The following is a 20,501-nucleotide window of genomic DNA, read 5'->3' as shown; positions in this document are numbered from 1 at the left end:
TACAACAACTGTTGCCCGGGTGCTTCACCAGTTGCAGCTTTGAGAGGAAGCTACTGTTAAAAAACACACACATGAAATCTTGGTGTCTAGAGTTTGCCAGAAGGCATGTGGGAGACTCCAAACTCAGCTGGAAGAAGGTTCTGTGGTCTGATGAAACCAAAATTGAGCTTTTTGGTCATCAGACTAAACGCTATTTTTGGCATAAGACATCATCAAAACACACCATGCCTACCGTGAAGCATGGTGGTAGGTGCAACACGCTGTGTGGAAGCTGCTGGAGATAGTTATCAAAGATGTGATAACAGCACATTTGGAAAGCGGTGAAATCATCGGACAAAGTCAACATGGATTTGTGAAGGGAAAATCATGTCTGACGAATCTCATAGAATTTTTTGAGGATGTAACTAGTAGAGTGGATAGGGGATGTGGTATATTTGGATTTTCAAAAGGCTTTTGACAAGGTCCCACACAGGAGATTAGTGTGCAAACTTAAAGCACATGGTATTGGGGGGTAAGGTATTGATGTGGATGGAGAATTGGTTAGCAGACAGGAAGCAAAGAGTGGGAATAAACGGGACCTTTTCAGAATGGCAGGCGGTGACTAGTGGGGTACCGCAAGGCTCAGTGCTGGGACCCCAGTTGTTTACAATATATATTAATGACTTGGGTGAGGGAATTAAATGCAGTATCTCCAAGTTTGCGGATGACACGAAGCTGGGTGGCAGTGTTAGCTGTGAGGAGGATGCTAAGAGGATGCAGAGTGACTTGAATAGGTTGGGTGAGTGGGCAAATTCATGGCAGATGCAATTTAATGTGGATAAATGTGAAGTTATCCACTTTGGTAGCAAAAATAGGAAAACAGATTATTATCTGAATGGTGGCCGATTAGGAAAAGGGGAGGTGCAATGAGACCTGGGTGTCATTATACACCAGTCATTGAAAGTGGGCATGCAGGTACAGCAGGCGGTGAAAAAGGCGAATGGTATGCTGGCATTTATAGCGAGAGGATTTGAGTACAGGAGCAGGGAGGTACTACTGCAGTTGTACAAGGCCTTGGTGAGACCACACCTGGAGTATTGTGTGCAGTTTTGGTCCCCTAATCTGAGGAAAGACATCCTTGCCATAGAGGGAGTACAAAGAAGGTTCACCAGATTGATTCCTGGGATGGCAGGACTTTCATATGAAGAAAGACTGGATGAACTGGGCTTGTACTCGTTGGAATTTAGAAGATTGAGGGGGGATCTGATTGAAACGTATAAAATCCTAAAGGGATTGGACAGGCTAGATGCAGGAAGATTGTTCCCGATGTTGGGGAAGTCCAGAACGAGGGGTCACAGTTTGAGGATAAAGGGGAAGCCTTTTAGGACCGAGATTAGGAAAAACTTCTTCACTCAGAGAGTGGTGAATCTGTGGAATTCTCTGCCACAGGAAGCAGTTGAGGCCAGCACATTGGCTATATTTAAGAGGGAATTAGATATGGCCCTTGTGGCTACGGGGATCAGGGGGTATGGAGGGAGGGCTGGGGCGGGGTTCTGAGTTGGATGATCAGCCATGATCATAATAAATGGCGGTGCAGGCTCGAAGGGCCGAATGGCCTACTCCTGCACCTATTTTCTATGTTTCTATGCTTCACTGCAATGGGCCCTAGAAGGCCTGTGAAGGTAGAGGGTAAAATGAGTGCAGCAAAATACAGGGAAATCCTGGAGGAAAACCTGATGCAGTTTGCAAAAGAACTGCGACTTGAGAGAAGAATGGTTTACCAGCAAGACAATGACCACAAGCATAAAGCCAAAACTACATAGGAATGGCTTAAAAACAACAAAGTTGTTATCTTGGAGTGGCCAAGTCAGAATCCAGACCTCAAGCCAATTGAGAATTTGACTTGAAAAGGGCTGTTCGCTCATGATCCCCAAGCTCTCTGATGGGGCTTGAGCAGTTTTGTAAAGAAGAATGGGGAAAAATTGCAGTGTCCAGATGTGCAAAGTTGACAGAGACCTATTCACTCAGAATCAAGTCTGTAATTGCTGCCAAAGATGCATCTCATTGAAGGGAGTTAACACTTAAGCAATCAATTATTTTGTGTTTTATATTTGTAATTAATTTAGATCACTTTGTAGAGATCTGTTTTCACTTTGACATGAAAGAGTCTTTTGCTGTTGATCAGTGTCAAAAAAAAAAGCCAAATTAAATCCACTGGGTTCAATGTTTGACCATAAGACATAGGAGCAGAATTAGGCCATTTAGTGCATTGAGCCTGCTCTGCCATTCAATAATGGCTGAAACCATTTTTCCCCTCCCCTAATTTTTGATGCTGTGCCCAACTAAGAACCTATGAGTCTCTGCCTTAAATGCACCCAACGATCTGGCCTCCACACCTCCCTGTGGTAACAAATTCACCACCCTTTGGCTAAAGAACTTTCTCTGCATCTATGTTTTAAATGGATACACTTCTCTTCCTGAGGCTGTGCCCTCTTGTCCTGGACTCCCCACCACGGGAGCCATCTTTTTCACATCTAATCTGTCTAGGCCTTTCAAAATTCAAATGGTTTGATCCCCTCATCCTTCTACATTCCAGTGAGTATAGACAGAGAGCCATTAAACATTCATTGTATGATTACCCTTTCATTCCCAGAATCAGTCATCCTTGCGAACCTCCTATGAACCCTCTCCAATAGCAGCATATCTTTTCTTACATGAACAGCCCAAAACTGTACACAATACTCAAGGTGAGGCCTCACCAGTGCCTTATAAAGCCTCAGCATCACATCCCTGCTCTTGTATTCCAAGCACGAGGAGATCTGCAGATGCTGGAATTTCAAGCAACACACATAAAAGTTGCTGGTGAACGCAGCAGGCCAGGCAGCATCTATAGGAAGAGGTACAATCGACGTTTCGGGCCGAGACCTTTTGTCAGGACTAACTGAAAGAGTACATAGTAAGAGATTTGAAAGGGGGAGGGGAAGATCCAAAAAATACAAGAAAATATTTCTTGTATACCAGGTCTCTTGAAATGAATGCTAACATTGCATTTGCCTTTCTCACCACTGATTCAGTATGCAAGTTACACTTTAGGATGTTCTGCACAAAAAATCCCAAGCCTCTTTGCATCTCAGATTATTTTCTCCCCATTTATAAAATAGTCTGCACATTAATTTCTACTACCAAATTTCATGACCATGTATTTTCTAACATTGTATTTTATTTGCCACTTTCTTTCCTATTCTCCTCATTTATCTAAGTCCTTCTGCAGCCTCAATGTTTGCTCAACACTACTTCCCCCTCACAAATCTTCGTATCATCTGTAAACTTGGCAACAAAGCCATTTATTCCATCATCTAAATCATTGATATACAGCATAAAAAGAAGCATAAAAAACACCGACCCCCACAGAATATCACTAGTCACTACAGGCCACCAGAAAATGATCCTTTTATCCCTCTCCCTGCCTCCTACCAATCAGCCAATGTTCTAACCATGCCAGTAACTTTCCTGTAATTTCCTGGGCTCTTGGTAAGTAGTATGGCACCTTGTCAAGGGCCTTCTGAAAGTCCAAATATACAACATCCACTGCATTCCCTTTATCTACGTGAAATCTCCTCAAAGAATTCCAACAGGTTTGTTGGGCAAGATTTTCCCTGAGGGAAACCATGCTGACATTGTTCTGTCTTGTCCTGTGTCTCCAGGTACTCTATCATCTCATCCACTGAGGTCAATCTAACTGGTCTATAATTGCCTTTCTGCTGCCTTCCTCCTATCTTAGTAATAGTCATAGTCATACTTTATTGTTCCTGGGGGAAACTGGTTTTCATCACAGTTGCACCATAAATAATTAAATAGTAATAAAACCATAAATAATTAAATAGTAATATGTAAGTTATGCCAGGAAATAAGTCCAGGACCAGCCTATTGGCTCAGGGTGTCTGACCCTCCAAGGGAGGAGTTGTAAAGTTTGATGGCCACAGGCAGGAATGACTTCCTATGACGCTCTGTGTTGCATCTCGGTGGAATGAGTCTCTGGCTGAATGTACTTCTGTGCCCAACCAGTACATTATGTAGTGGATGGGAGACGTTGTCCAAGACGGCATGCAATTTGGACAGCATCCTCTTTTCAGACACCACCGTCAGAGGGTCCAGTTCCATCCCCACAACATCACTGGCCTTACGAATGAGTTTGTTGATTCTGTTGGTGTCTGCTACCCTCAGCCTGCTGCCCCAGCACACAACAGCAAACATGATAGCACTGGCCACCACAGACCCGTAGAACATCCTCAGCATCGTCCGACAGATGTTAAAGGACCTCAGTCTCCTCAGGAAATAGAGACTTAAAGAGTGGAGTGACATTTGTAATTTTCCAGTCCTCTGGTACCATGCCAGAGTCCAATGATTTTTGAAAGATCATTACTAATGCCTCCACAATCTCTATTGCTGCCTTTTTCAGGACCCTAGGGTGCAGTTCATCTGGTCCAGGTAACTTATGTACCCTTGGGGCTTTCAGCTTTTTGAACACCTTCTCCCTTGTAATAGTAACTGCACTCACTTCTCTTCCCTCACACCCTTCAACATCTGACACACTGCTAGTGTCTTCCACAGTGAAGACTGATGCAAAATACTCATTTAGTCCATCTGCCAACTCCTTGGCCCCCATATTATTTCTCCAGCCTCATTTTATAGTAGTCCTATATCCACTTTCATCTGTCTTTTATTTTTTTACATACTTAAAGCTTTTATTATCTGCTTTGATATTGTTTGCTGTGCTAGCTTGCTTTCAGATTTGTTCTTTTCCCTCCTAATGATTCTTTTAGTTGTCTCTGTAGGTTTTAAAAGCTTCCCAATCCTCTATCTTCCTGCTAATTTTCGCTCTGTTGTATGCCCCCTGTTTTTGCATTGTCAGCCACAGTTGTACTGTTTTGCCATTTTTTGATTATTTCTTTGTTCTTGGAATACATCTATCCTGCACCTTCCTCATTTCCCCCAGAAACATATGTCATTGCTGCTCTGCTGTCATCCCTGCCAGCATCTCCTTCCAAATTATTTTGGCCAACTCCTCTCTCATACCACTGAAATTTCCTTTACTCCACTGAAATACTGCTATGTCAGACTTTACTTTCTTCCTATCAAATTTCAAGTTTAATTCAGTCGTATAGTGATCACTGACTCCTCAGGGTTTTTATACCTAAGGCTCCCTAATTGCATCTGGTTCATTACATAACACCCAATCCAGTATAGCTGATCACCTAGTACACTCAACGACAAACTGCTCTAAAAAGCCATCTTGTAGGCATTCAACAAACTCACTCTCTTGAGATCCATGACCAACCTGATTTTCCCAGTCGACCCGCATGTTAAAATCTGCCGTGACTCTCGTAACGTTACCCTTTTGACACGCCTTTTCTATTTCTCATTGTAATCTGTGGTCTATATGCCAGTTATGGTTGGGAGGCCTGTATATAACTGGCATCAAGGTCCTTTTACCTTTGCAGTTTCTTAACTCAACCCATGAGGATTCAACATCTGATCCTATGTCACATCTTTCTAATGATTTGATGCTATTCTTTTCCAGCAGAGGCACACTACACGCTCTGCCTACCTTCCTATCCCTCCGATATAACGTGTAAGCTTGGACATTCAGCTCCCAACTACAACCATCCTTCAGCCATGAATCAGTGATGGCCACAACATCATACCTGACAATCTGTAACAGTGCAACAAGATCATCCTCTTTATTTCTTACACTCCGTACATTGAGATATAACACTTTTGAGTACTATATTTGCTATGCTTTTTGATTCTAATGCACTGATACTGGCCCTGCTGGCTGCAATGTTGTCCTACCATCTGCTGGCCTTCCTGACAGTCTGACTGCACGCAATCTTTGCTTTTTTACCATCTGTCCTATCCTGAGTCCCTTTGCTCTGGTTCAAACCGCACTGCCAAATTAGTTTAAACCCTCCCCAAGAGCTCTAACAAACATGCCCATGAGAATATTGGATCCTGTCTGCTTCAGGTGCAACCTGTCACTTTTGTACAGGTCATACTTCCCCTGGAAAAGATCCCAATAATCCAAGAACCTGAAGCCCTGTCCCCTGCTCCAGCTTCTCAGCCACACATTTATCTGCTAAATCACTGGTAAATGGCACAGGTAGCAATCCAGAAATTACTGTCCTGGAGCTCCTCTTCTCAACGTTCTGCCTCGCTCTCTAAATTCTCTCTTTAGGACCTCTGCTTTTCCTTCCTATGTCATTGGTACCAGTATGTACCAAGTCGTCTGGCTGCTCTCCCTCCTCCCTCCAAGATGCAATGGATGCGATCCAAGTCATCCCTGACCCCGGCACCTGGAAGGCAACATACAATCCAGGTGGTCTGAGTCTCCTGTGTGTTCTTCTGATTATTGAATCCCTATCACCACCACTCCCCTCTTCTCTCTCTCTCTGCCTTCTGCACCACGGACCTATACTCAGTGCCAGTAACCTGGTCACCTTGGCATTCCCCTGGGAGGTCATCCCCCACAACAGTATCCAAAATGATATACTTATTATTAGGGGAACGGCCACAGGGGCGCTTTGTGCTAACTGCCCATTCACATTTCCATTTCTCCTGACAGTCACCTAGCTACTCACCTCCTGCAACTTTGGGGTGACTACTTCGCTGTAACTCCAATTGATGATCTCACTGTCCCTTACAAGCCAAAGGTCATCCAGCTGCTGCTCCAAATTCCCAAACACAGTCTTCAAGGAGATACAGCTGGATGCACTTTTCTTTACTGTAAGAACAATAAAACAATAAAATTTCCAGGGTGCAGGGGGTTAATACTTATGGGCACTGTATATTGATGGTATGTCCATAAACTGATGCTAGGTACAGAAGTGTTCTTGTACAGGTGACTCTGACAGGAAATGATTAAAGTAGAATGGTGGATGGATTAGTGGTTGGAGGTGTTGATCAGCCTTACAGCTGGGTGAAAGTGGCTGGTTTTGAGTCTCGTGGCCCTGTCATGGCTGCTACATAGTCTCCTCCTTGATGGGAATGCGACAAACAGGTCGGAGTAGGATGGGTGGGATCCTTCATGATATTGCTGGCCTCCTCCCGGCATCTTTCTGTATATATGTCCTTGATGTTGGGTAGGCCAGTGCTGGTGATGCATTGGGCACTCCTGACTGCTCCACACCCTCCATTCCACACCCCCCCCCCCACACACTCTTTTATTTAAACAAATTTTATTTGGACTTTCTGCCAGGTTTCACCATTTATTGAGCAGCCAAGTGCTACTGCGTTGCCTTTCTCCAGATTCTTCATGTTCCACTGTCCTACTTGTTGTCCAGATCCTGGCAAATCTTGCAGATCATGTGGAATTGGCCTCAAGGTTTTGCTCACAGTCAGGTAAAAAAAAGGTGCTCTTAAGTAGTTGATTGGTTTTTGCTATTACTTTTGTATCAAGTGTGCTGTTTGTAAGCTTTGTTGGATGAACATTTAAAAATTGGTTTCCCTTGGTCAGCTACTTTAGTTTACCCTTCAAATTTTTATCACAGCACTGAAGTAGCTTTTTTTAATTTATCATGTCATAAAGTGTAATATTTTACACAGTGAATGCTGGCTTTCCATATATTTTTCTCTTTCCATATTCTGCAAGAGTGCTATTTGTTATTAAGGCCTTCAAATATGTAGTACTTCTGCAAACCCCATCAAAAGTTAGAAAATAATGCACTAAAAGAATGCCAAATGAAAAATATCAACTTTGAATTGTCTTTGCTTTGGGTCTCCTTGGCCAGGTGTCAAGGAAACAGTCAAGATTCCTACCCTGTTTTGTAAACCAAATTGTGATATCTTGATGGTTCATCCAAGTCATTTTCAAGAATGCTTTTATCCTATCCCTGCATAGTCCAACGTGTATGCATAGAATTGGGTACCAGCTCCAATGAAATTGTGGCGGAGTTTGCATATTGTTCCTGTGACGTGTGTTTCCCACATTTGCTGTGGTTCCCTTCCACCTTCCAAAGGCTTTTAGATTAATTGGTAATATGAGAGAATTGATAGGCATGTATGAGATTATAGACTGCAGGAAAATAAATTGGGAAGGAAAATGAGATTGATGTAATTGTTTGAACAGTTGTATAGATTGACATGTCTAAACAGTCTCCTGTATCATAACGAAGTATGGAAACTAAGTATACAGCCAGAGGTCATGGTATATATTGGTACCAACCACATGGGTAGGAAAAGGGAGGAGGTCCTAAAAACAGACTATAGGGAGTTAGGAAGGAAGTTGAGAAACAGGACCTCAAAAGTAAGCCTGTGCCACATGACAGTTAATATAGGAATAGAATGAGATGGAGGATAAATGCGTGGCTGAGGGATTGGAGCAGGGGGCAGGGATTCAGATTTCTGGATCATTGGGACCTCTTTTGGGGCAGGAGTGACCTGTACAAAAAGGACGAGTTGCACTTGATTCTCGGGGGGGGGGGGGGACCAATATCCTGGTGGGGAGGTTGCTTAAGGCTACTGGGGAGAGTTTAAACTAGAATTGCTGGGGAATGGGAACCGAGCTGAAGTGACAGAGAAAAGGGTGGTTGGCTCACAAATAGAGAAAGCTTGGAGACAGTGCGAGAGGGAGGATAGGCAGGTGATAGCGAAGGGACATGCTCAGACCGATGGTTTGAGATGTGTATTTTAATGCGAGGAGTATTATGAATAAAGCGGATGAGCTTAGAGCGTGGATCAGCACTTGGAGCTATGATGTTGTGGCCATTACAGAGACTTGGATGGTACAGGGGCAGGAATAGATACTTCAAGTGCCAGGCTTTAGATGTTTCAGAAAGGACAGGAAGGGAGGCAAAAGAGGTGGGGGTGTGGCACTGTTGATCAGAGATAGTGTCACGGCTGCAGAAAAGGAGGAAGTCATGGAGGGATTGTCTACGGAGTCTCTGTGGGTGGAAGTTAGGAATGGGAAAGGGTCAATAACTCTGCTGGGTATTTTTTATAGACCACCCAATAGTAACAGGGACATCGAAGAGCCGATAGGGAGTCAGATTCTGCAAAGGTGTAATAATAACAGGGTTGTTGTAGTGGGAGAATTTAATTTCCTAAATATTGATTGGCATCTCCCTAGTGTGAGGGGTTTAGTTGAGGTGGAGTTTGTTAGGTGTGTTCAAGAAGGTTTCTTGACACAATATGTAGAGAAGCCTACAAGAGGAGAGGCTGTACTTGATCTGGTGTTGGGAAATGAACCTGGTCAGGCGTCAGGTCTCTCAGTGGGAGAGCATTTTGGAGACAGTGATCACAATTCTATCTCCTTTACCATAGCATTGGAGAGGGATAGAAGCAGACAAGTTAGGGAAATGTTTAGTTGGAGTAAGGGGAAATATGAGGCTATCAGGCAGGAACTTCGAAGCATAAATTGGAAACAGATGTTCTCAGGGAAACGTATGGAAGAAATGTGGCAAATGTTCAGGGGATATTTGTGTGGGGTTCTGCATAGGTACGTTCCAATGAGACAGGGAAAGGATGGTAGGGTACGGGAACCATGGTGTACAAAGGTTGTTGTAAATCTAGTCAAGAAGAAGAGCTTATGAAAGGTTCAAAAAGCTAGGTAATAATAGAGATGGAGAAGATTATAAGGCTGGCAGGAAGAAGCTTAAGAATGAAATTAGGAGACCCAGAAGGGGCTATGAAAAGGCCTTGGCGGACAGGATTAAGGAAAACCCCAAGGCGTTCTACAAGTATGTGAAGAGCAAGAGGATAAGATGTAAGAGAATAGGACCAATCAAGCGTGACAGTGGAAAAGTGTGTATGGAACTGGAGGAGATAGTAGAGGTACTTAGTGAATACTTAATGGAAAGCATCAAGTTGGGTAAGTCACCAGGACCGGATGGGATGTACCCCAGGCTACTGTGGGAGGCGATAGAGGAGATTGCTGAGCCCCTGGCGATGATGTTTGCATCATCAATGGGGACGGGAGAGGTTCTGGAGGATTGGAGGGTTGTGGATGTTGTTCCCTTATTCAAGAAAGGGAGTAGGGATAGCCCTGGAAATTACAGACCAGTGAGTCTTAGGTAAGTTGATGGAGAAGATCCTGAGAGGCAGGATTTATGAACATTTGGTGAGGCATAATATGATTAGGAATAGTCAGCATGACTTTGCCAAAGGCAGGTCGTGCCCTACGAGCCTGATTGAATTTTTTGAGGATGTGACTAAACACATTGATGAAGGTAGAGCAGTAGATGTAGTGTGTATGGATTTCAGTAAGACATTTGATAAGGTACCCCATGCAAGGCTTATTGAGAAAGTAAGGAGGCATGGGATCCAAGGGGACTGTTGCTTTGTGGATCCAGAACTGGCTTGCCCACAGTAGGCAAAGAGTGGTTGTAGACGGGTCATATTCTGCATGGAGGTTGGTGTCCAGTGGTGTGCCTCAGGGATCTGTTCTGGGACCCCTACTCTTTATGATTTTTATAAATGACCTGGATGAGAAGGTGGAGGGATGGCTTAGTAAGTTTGCTGATGACACAAAGGTTGGGGGTGTTGTGGATAGTGTGGAGGGCTGTCAGAGGTTACAGCGGGACATCGATAGGATGCAAAACTGGGCTGAGAAGTGGCAGATGGAGTTTAACCCAGATAAGTGTGAGGTGGTTCATTTTGGTAGGTCAAGTATGACGGCAGAATAAAGTATTAATGGTAAGATGCTTGGCAGTGTGGAGGCCCAGAGGGATCTTGGGGTCTGGGTCCATAGGACACTCAAAGCTACTATGCAGGTTGACTCTGTGGTTAAGAAGGCATACGGTGTATTGGCCTTCGTTAATCGTGGGATTGAGTTTAAGAGTCGAGAGGTAATGTTGCAGCTATAGAGGACCCTGATCAGACCCCACTTGGAGTACTGTGCTCATTTCTGGTCGCCTCACTACAGGAAGGATGTGGAAGCCATAGAAAGGGTGCAGAGGAGATTTACAAGGATTTTGTCTGGATTGGAGAGCGAGCCTTATGAGAATAGGTTGAGTGAACTCGGCCTTTTCTCCTTGGGGTGACGGAGGATGAGAGGTGACCTGATAGAGGTGTACAAGATAATGAGAGGCATTGATCGTGTGGATAGTTGGAGCCTTTTCCCCAGGGCTGAAATGGCATATTGAGTATATTTTAGTGTAATTTTGTGATTGGTGTAAGCAAGTGTTTCCACAGTTGCAAAGTTTTGTGTTCAGTTATCAATAATAAACTTGCCGGTTCCAAAATATGTGTATATTGAATCTTTTTTAACTTGGGGGCTAATCTAGAGCTGTGCATGTCAGCACTTCACCAATTGTTATCCCACCATTACAGACGTTTACTCCACACTGCATCCGTAAAGCAAACAGCATTATGAAGAACCCCACACACCCCTCATACAAATTCTTCTCCCTCCTGCCATCTGGAAAAAGGCACCGAAGTATTCGGGCTCTGACGACCAGACTATGTAAGTTTCTTCCCCCAAGCCATCAGACTCCTCAATACCCAGAGCCTGGACTGACACAACCTACTACATGTATACCCTCTACTGTGCCTACTGTCTTGTTTATTATTTATTATTATTTATTGTAGTGCCTGCACTGTTTTATGCACTTTAAGCAGTTCTGGGTAGGTCTGTAGTCTGGTGTAGTTTTGTGTTGTTTTACGTAGTTCAGTGTAGTTTTTGTATTGTTTCATGTAGCACCATGGTCCTGAAAAACGTCGTCTCATTTTTACTGTGTACTGTACCAGCAGTTATGGTTGAAATGACAATAGGAAGTGACTTGACTTGATATTCCTGCATATCTTATATCCTGTTGGATACTGAGAAGAGCGATCAGTTGTTTATGTCGCTCTGGTGGGAGTGAATAAAATTGCTCTGACTAACTACCCTGTGGGAATTATTACAATTTTTAGTTTTTTCAATTCTGATATAATACTTGCTCAAAGTTGCTTGAGTTTTGAAGAGTACATGAATTTAACACTGATAGTTTTAACATGCCCCTGATAATGGAGTTTTAATCTGGAATATGCCTCAAAAATCCATGGATATTAATTTTAAACATCTTTTAAATTTTTGATTCATTTTTCTATTCCATCTATTCCCAGCTGAGTGGGATTGGAGATCAGATGGGAATATTGTAAAGGTTTCCCAGAATAATTAGACCTGACATTACCCTTCTTTTAAAAAAACTATCTCTGTGAAGGGTATTTTGTCGGAAAACCTTACTATGATATTGAGATGCAAGGTGCATCCGAAACAATCATTTAAGTGAATTGTATGTTTCTAGCCGAGTTATTGATGTATCTCATTCATAGTGTTTATGTGCTCACAATACAGTCTCATCCACACTGAAGAACAAGTGAGGTAGGGTTTTCAATTTGTGCAACACCTCTATTCAATCCTCACATTATGACTGAACTTTATCACTTGTCATTGTAATTTCCTGCCCCACACCAACAGCACCTTTTATTTAGAGCTTTGTGATCTAACAGATATAACACTTGTAATCAAAAATTTTAAATCATACACATTCTTCTCATTGTTTTGATCAGCAATTACTGATACTGTTTCTCCTGTGAGGACCATAGGATATAGGAGCAGAATTTGGCCATTTGGCCCATCGAGTTTGCTCTGCCATTTCATCATGGCTGATTCATTTCCCCCTCTCAGCCCTCATCTCCTGCCTTCTCCCCGTATCCCTTCATGCCTGACTAATCAGGAATCTATCAACTACTGCTGTAAATATACCCAATGACTTAGCGTTCACAGTGCCTGTGGCAATGAATTCCACAGAATCACCACTCCCTGGCTAAAGAAATTCCTCTTCCTCATCTCCATTTTAAAAGGACACCCCTCTATTCTGAGGCTGTGTCCTCTGTTCTTAGATTCCCCCACCATAGGAAATATCCTCTCCACATCCACTCTTTCGAGGCTTTTCAACTTTCAATAGGTTTCAGCCCCTCATTCTCCTGAATTCCTGTGAGTAGAAGCCCAGAATCATCAAAAGCTCCTCATGTGACAAGCCTTTCAAACCCAGAATCATTTTTGTGAACCTCCTTTGAAACCTCCCCAATGTTAGCTCATCCTTTCTTGGATAAGGGGCCCAGAACTGCTCACAATACTCCAAATGAGGCCTCACTGATGTTCTATAAAGCCTCAACATTATATCCTTCTTTTACATTCTAGTCCTCTCAAAATGAATGCTAACATAACCTTTACCTTCCTCATCACCAACCCAACTTGCAAATTAACCTTTATGGAATCCTGCACGAGGACTCCCCAAGTTTTTGAATTTTCTCTCCTTTTAGAAAATAGTCTCTACGCTTTTATTTCTTCTAGCAAGGTGCATGACCATACACTTCCCACCACTGTATTCTATCTGCCATTTCTTTGCCCATTTTCCTAATCTGTTTGCCCTTATGGAGACTCTCTACTTCCTCAAAACAACCTTCCCCTCCACCTATCTTTGTATCATCTGCAAACTTTGCAACAAAGCCATCAATTCCATCATCTTATTCATTGACATATAATGTAAAAAGAATCGGTCCTGACGCAGATCCTGGAAAATACCACTAGTCACTGGCAACCAACTAGAAAAGGCTCCCTTTATTCCCACTCTTTGTCTCTGGCCAATCAGCCAATGCTCTATCTGTGCTCGTATCATTCATGTAATACCAGGGGCACTTATCTTGTGAAGCAGCTTCATGTGTGGCACCTTTGTCAAAGGCCTGAAATTCCAAGTACACAACATCCACCGATTCTCCTTTGTCTATCCTGTTTATTATTTCTTTAAAAAAAATAAAACATGTGTCAGGCAAGATTTTCCCTTAGGGAAATCATACTGACTACGGTCTATTTTATCATTTCCCAAAACCACATTCTTAACAATTGACGCCAACATCTTCTCAACCACTGAGATCAAACTAACTGACCTATAAATTTCCTTTCTTCTGCCCCTCTCCCTCCTTGAAGAGTGGTGTGACATTTGCAATTTTCCAGTCCTCCAGAACCATGCTAGAATCAATTGATTCCTGAAAGATCATTACTAATGCCTCCACAATATCTTCAGCCACCTTTTTCAAAACCCTGGGATGACTTATCAATCTTTACCACACCTTTTTGGCTTGCATAATGATTTAATTTGATTATGTTATCATTGAACGTTTCACAGTGTAACATTCATATATTAATTCTGCCCATATTTGAATGCTTTTATGCCTGAAGAAGTCCTTACGAAGTTTCAGCCTAAAATGTTGATTCTTTCTTCCTTTCCATAGATGCTGCCTAACCTGTTGAGTTCCTCAAACATTTTGTTTGTGTTACTCTGGATTTCCAGCATTTGCAGAATTACCTTATGTCTTGTATACCTGAAACTTTTTCCTGATTGCTAGGCCTCATACTATATTTTAACAACTGTCAATCATTAGCACAAGTGATTCAACAGATGTTGGAAATCTAGAGCAACATACACAAAATGTTGGAAGAACTCAACAGGTCAGGCAGCTCTCTGGAAATGAATGAATAGTCAATGTATTGGTCTGAGACCCTTCAACAGGACTGATGATAATTTTTTTAAACAATCTGATGACATGATCATCCATCTCTCCTTCCAGTAATTTTTTCTTTTTGTTCTTTTCCCTTCCCCTTCCCTCTTTTTCTATTCCCCACTCGGACCTCCTACCTCTTCTTCTCACCTGCCTATCACCTCCCCCTGTGCCCCTTCTCTTTCCCTTTTGCCCATGTTCCACTCTCCTGTCCTATCAGATTCCTTCTTCTCCAGTCCTTTACCTTCCCACCCACTTGTACTTGTCTTCACCTTTCACCTTCTGGCTTGTCCTGCTTTCCCTCCCCCCACCTCCGTATTCTGGTGTCTTCCTGCTTCCTTTCCAGTCTTGAAAAAGGGTCTGGGCCCAAAACCTTGACTGCTTATTCATTTCCATAGACACTTCCTGACCTGCTGAGTTCCTCCAGCATTTTGTGTATGTTGTTTGAGAACCCTGTTATACTCTGCAACTGAAATTTAAAGCACACAATTTTGGAAGCAGAGCAAAATGCACAGTTGTTATTGGTATTATCAATTGTGCCATTTGGATTTCTTTTGATGTGCTGGTGACTTATTGAAACAAACTACTGTTTTTCTTTTTTTTTAATCGTCCTGTTTTAGCTGCTGAGTATTTCCAACATTTCTGCTATTGTTTCTGATCCAGCAGTAATGCATCAAATTGATTTATATAGTTTTAGATACTTTTTAATAATTTACTTTTTGTTCTTTGCAGCAGCGTGCCTGTTTCTTAACCTATACATGTATGCTTCCTCCAGACCTGACAACTCTGCTTCAGAAGGGCTCTGGCTCCAGCTTGAACAAGAGGTCAGTTCCAAATCTGCATTTTTTTCTGTTGTAAAATTAATACTTTTTTAAAAAAAAGTTGATAATTTTTTTAAAATGTCCTACTTGGTATTTAGGACAATCTTATTTTTTTGATTACTCAGATACTAAACAACGCTCAAATTTCTCCATTTCAATAGATTGTTCGATTCATCACCAAATTTGGTTTGTCTCATTCTGGTGCCAGTGCTGTGTTGGTAGAACTAGACTGTCCATGCAATACTGAGGTAACCAGTACAGAAATATTGTTAATTCTTTACTCAGTGTCTGTCATTTTGGTTTTAACTTGAGCAGATTCAGGAGTTGTTCACAAATTTAAAAACTGATTATATTTACTAATAATTTAGGATGCAGTGCATGTTTAGCATCAGAATGAAGAAAATTTTGAAGTAAAGTTTCAAAGGCCAAGCTATCCAGTCTTAACTCTGCATGTAGGACATGATTTGATTATGACTTATGACAATGTAAAGAAAAGAATATACTTGATGTCACATCTGTAATCTCAAAATCTTCTCCAATATAAGTATGACACTACTGGTGATTTTACCTTTTCTGCCTGTAAGATTTTTAATTCTACCATTCACACAACTTTTAAGTGCCTTTTTTTCTTATAATCAGTTACTTGATTTCCAGTGAATCATTTATAACATCATTTTCAGAGCTTGAATCAGATAGACTCCTTTGCTTCTGCAATGCATATTTTATTTGTTCCATTCATTGAGTTGTCACAGACAGATATGTTGATAGTTATAAAAGATTCATGACACTGAACATTCTTCCTTCATACTTGAGAAATCTGCAATTTGAAATGCTAAAATTATGCTGAAATGCTCTGTGATATTGGTTGTTTACATATGATATAGCATTCATTGTGAGTAAGTAAGAACTTTATGTGACTAAGTAGTAGTTATCATAAGACAGGAACAGAATTAGGCCACTTGACCCATTGAGTATGCTCCACCATTGCATCATGGCTGATTTGTTATTCCTCTCAAACCCATTTCCTTGCCTTCTCCCCGTAACCTTTAATGTCCTGACTAATCAAGAACCTATCAATGTCTGTTTTTAAATATTCTCAGTGACTTGACTCTATGACAGTAAATTGCACAGATTCACAACCCTCTGTCAACAGAAATTCCTCCTCATTTCTGTTCTAAATGGACGTCCCTCTATTCTGAGGCTGTGCCCTCTGATCCTAAACCCTGACACTATTGGAAATATACTCTCCACCATCCACTCTATTTAGGCCTTTCAATATTTGATAGATTTCAATAAGATTTTCCCCACATTCTTTTAACCTCCAGCAAGTATACGTTTGCATTTTCTTATTTTGCAGATATTGAAGACTTTAATAGTTATGTTACACCGACAGTGGCTTACCATTCGACTATCCACACAGGATCTCCCTTCACTGGGTAATCAAGCTATAGTGCAGTTTCTGCGAGAAACAGTAATGCTGCTGCACTCCCTTTCACAGAGGGACAAAAACTTTACAGACCATTGTTTTGTTGTATTGCACTTATATGATCAAGTTATGCATGGAATTAAAGCTATTTTTAAACAACTACCGGATCTGGAAGAAAATGAAGGTGAGAGATATTTTTCTTAATTCTTTTTAATATAACATTTTTAATACAAAGTGTCATGGGGCACAGTTAGTAATTTTTAAAACTCTTTCATAGGATTTGGGCACAATTAGCAAGTGTGTTAACATTTTTCCCCAACTGCATGTGAGCGGGTGTTGTTGAGCTGCCTCTCTGAATTGCTGCAGTTCATAGATTAGATATGGCAAAGTTATTTCCCATGGTAGGGGGAGTCTAGGACAAGAGGGCACGACTTCAGGGTTGAAGGATGTCCATTTAGAACAGAGATGTGGAAAAATTACTTGGCTGTGGAGGCCAAGTCATTGGGTGCATTTAAGGCAGAGATAGATAGGTTCTTGATTAGCCAGGGCATCAAAGGGTATGGGGAGAAGGTAGGGGAGTAGGGATGACTGGAAGAATTGGATCAGCCTGTGATTGAATGGCAGAGCAGACTCGATGGGCCAAATGGCCCACTTCTGATCCTATATCTTATGATTTTGTATGGTCGGGGGCTTTCAAGGTATTATTAGGTTGGGTCAAAATTCTGGAATAATGTACGTCAGTAAATTTCCCGGAAGGAATGTTACATTATATAACCCAGTGACTGATTTGTAAGTGCTGGCATTCTCAGATGAGATTGTAAAGTGTGTTTGAATGGGAGATGCTATCAGAGAAGCCCTGAAGAGATCTTGCCTTGCATCTTGATGGTACAACAATCCATCAGTTTCAATGTCATATTTGACAACGCTTAATTCCATTTTATAAACTGAATTCCATGGAATTTGTACTTGGTTTCCTAAGTTACATTTTAACATTGTCAGCTATTCATTCTTTCAACCAATAGGGTACCGTGGTGTACCAAGGACACAGCAGTTCATAAATGCAAATTATTAGAGAACTTTGGGACTTCGTTGGCATGGGAGAAGTTAGGATTGATTGTTATTTAACTGCTCATAAGCTTTGTTTCAATAACTTTCTTGGAATCACTAAAAATAATTTCTTGGTTAACTAGTGTAGTTCAGAGTTCTTGTATTTTATTTGAAATAGTTGATATGCTGTTTTAAAACATGTTATTATTTAAATAACTGGCATCATTTATTTGCAATTTTATTTCAGAAATTGCATTGGAAGAGCTTTGTTCTCCTGAGCCTGAAGCTGAGTATCAGGGATTGGAAACTGATGGACCTTAAAACACCATGCACAAAAATGGAAAAGAAGCCTTCCATAGTCTGTTATAACTGAGCTTACCTTTCTTAAGCATGTCACAAAAATCGTAATGATCTGCTTTTAAAGTACCAGTTTTGGTTAGTTTTGTAGATGAAATAGGTGCAGCTATTTTTCTTCTTCATTGATTTGATGACAAAAGAAAACCCTGCTGGTTAATAACATGCATCCAACTATCACTATCAAAATGGTTGTAAATGTCTTTTAGTGTTCTAAAATGCAGCTATGCAATTTTTATTTTCTGACCATGCAATAAGAGTTTGGTTGTTTATTAACGCACACCAGGAAAATTAACTTGCAGTGCTTTAATTGTCAAGTGGTTTGTGTTTTCTCTAGGAAACTACTGTACCTCAGCTCCGAGTGTTTGATACGCATTTTTATAATGTGTTTTAAAAATGTGCAAAGTTATTCTTTGATGCCTGAATGATTAATTAAGGAAACTGAGGTGTCAAAATGGTATGTTTTTGATTCCATGATAATGCTCTGGCAGCTCAGAATATTTACAGGTACGATATAATAAAAATGGAAAATGTTGAAATGACCTAGAAGGTTTGGAAACATCTAAAAGGAAAAGAAAAGTTTCAGAATTAAATGGCCAACTTGTTTGCAAAGCAGGTGCAAGCTGACCTGGGTGCTCCAGCATTTTCCAATATTGTTTCAGATTTCTTGCATTCTTTGTGTTTGACAGGTGTTTGATATGTGATAATTTCAACAGCTAATGCCTCGAGTCATGGGTCCAGAACATGATTCAAGAAGGATTTCCATTGATTGATTCATACTTGAGAAATAAGAACGCTTAATTTGCAAAAGAGAATACTCAAGTTGATAGCTGAATTAATGTGTCCTGTGCTGGTCAGATGTGGGTGATTACTGCATCTTCAGATATGTATTTTCCAGATTACCTGTACAACTTTGTTTACAATAAATATAAAAATTATAAACATTTTGTTTATTTTCATTCTGTTTCAAGATTAAACAAGTTTTCTTAGCTCTTTACTCATGAAAAAGTAACTTTTAAAAATTGGGTGAAAAATGAGTAAAAGCAAAATTTTATAATAGAAAATTTGTAGTGTTTTTTGCAATTATCTTCAAATATCAATTTGCAGGAACATAAATAATTACATTGTCACATCTTACATCTTCTGGTTGCTTTTGATTGTCTATTCCCTCTTGACTTTAAACCTTGTAAGTATCAATGTTAAATTAGAAACATGCAAAATTCTGCAGATGTTGAAAATCCAGAGCAACAAATGTAAAATGCTGGAGGAATGTTAGAACATTAGAAAGTCTTTGACAAGAGCAGGCCATTCTGCCCAGCAAAGCTTGCCAAATTCCTATTCACATAGGAATTCTATCGAAGTTAGATTTGAAAGTCTCCAAGATGTTACTCTCAACTACACAACTAGGTAATTTGTTCAAGGTGTCCACAATTCGCTGTGTAAAGAAATGCTTCCTGATGTTAGTCTGAAATCTCCCTTTTAATATGCTGAGCTCGTCAATTTCATCGACTTTACTTCAAACTTCCACCCAGCCCTCAAATTCACTTGGTCTATCTCGGACACTTCTCTCCCCTTTCTCGATCTCTCGGTCTCCATCTCTGGAAACAGACTGTCCACTGACATCTTCTACAAGCCCACTGACTCTCATAACTACCTCGACTATACCTCTTCCCACCCCACCACATGCAAAAATGCCATGCCCTATTCCCAGTTCCTCCGTCTCCGCCGCATCTGCTCCCAGGATGAGGCTTTCCGTTCCAGGACATCTGAAATGCCCTCTTTCTTTAAGGATCGTGGTTTCCCTTCTGCTGTCATCAATGATACCCTCACCCGCATCTCCTCTATTTCCCGCACTTCGGCCCTCACCCCATCCTCCCACCACCACAACAGGGACAGAGTTCCCCTTGTCCTCACCTACCACCCCATTGCCATCACCTTCAACAGGACCCCACCACTAAGCACGTTTCCCTCTCCACCCCTCTCTGCTTTCCGCAGGGATCGGTCCCTCTGCGACTCCCTGATCCACACATCCCTCCCCACGGATCTCCCACCCGGCACTTATCCCTGTAAGTGTAAGTGCTACACCTGTCCCTACACCTCCTCTCTTGCCACCATTCAGGGCCCCAAACAGTCCTTCCAGGTGAGGCAACCCTTCACTTGTGAGTCTGTTGGGGTTATCTATTGCATCCGGTGCTCCCGGTGTGGCCTCCTCTACATCGGTGAAACCCGACGCAGATTGGGGGACCGCTTCGTCGAGCACCTCCGCTCCGGCTGCCACAACAGACAGGATCTCCCAGTAGCCACCCACTTCAACTCTTCAGATATGTCCATACATG

General features: G+C 41.6%; 1 protein-coding gene across 8 annotated transcripts in view; it reads left to right on the top strand.

Moving 5' to 3' along the window:
- atrip (ATR interacting protein) overlaps nt 1-19,100 on the top strand; it is a 50,521-nt gene extending 31,421 nt beyond the window's left edge. For 6 of the 8 annotated variants that reach the window (XM_072280978.1, XM_072280980.1, XM_072280974.1 and 3 more), the window contains 5 exons: nt 7,235-7,377; nt 15,250-15,341; nt 15,500-15,586; nt 16,696-16,948; nt 18,059-19,100. In XM_072280978.1, the coding sequence (XP_072137079.1) occupies nt 7,235-7,377; nt 15,250-15,341; nt 15,500-15,586; nt 16,696-16,948; nt 18,059-18,132 (649 nt within the window). In that variant the 3' untranslated portion in view covers nt 18,133-19,100. Of the gene's footprint in view, nt 1-7,234; nt 7,378-11,304; nt 11,398-15,249; nt 15,342-15,499; nt 15,587-16,695; nt 16,949-18,058 lie in introns of those variants that run through there. The other 2 variants (XM_072280975.1, XM_072280982.1) reach the window with 2 other exon arrangements.
- Nucleotides 19,101-20,501: the final 1,401 nt, after the last annotated feature.

The sequence above is a fragment of the Mobula birostris genome, chromosome 16 (genome assembly GCF_030028105.1).
Source record: "Mobula birostris isolate sMobBir1 chromosome 16, sMobBir1.hap1, whole genome shotgun sequence".
NCBI classification, from domain to species: Eukaryota; Metazoa; Chordata; class Chondrichthyes; order Myliobatiformes; family Myliobatidae; genus Mobula; species Mobula birostris.
This window is presented reverse-complemented; position numbering and strand designations above follow the sequence as displayed.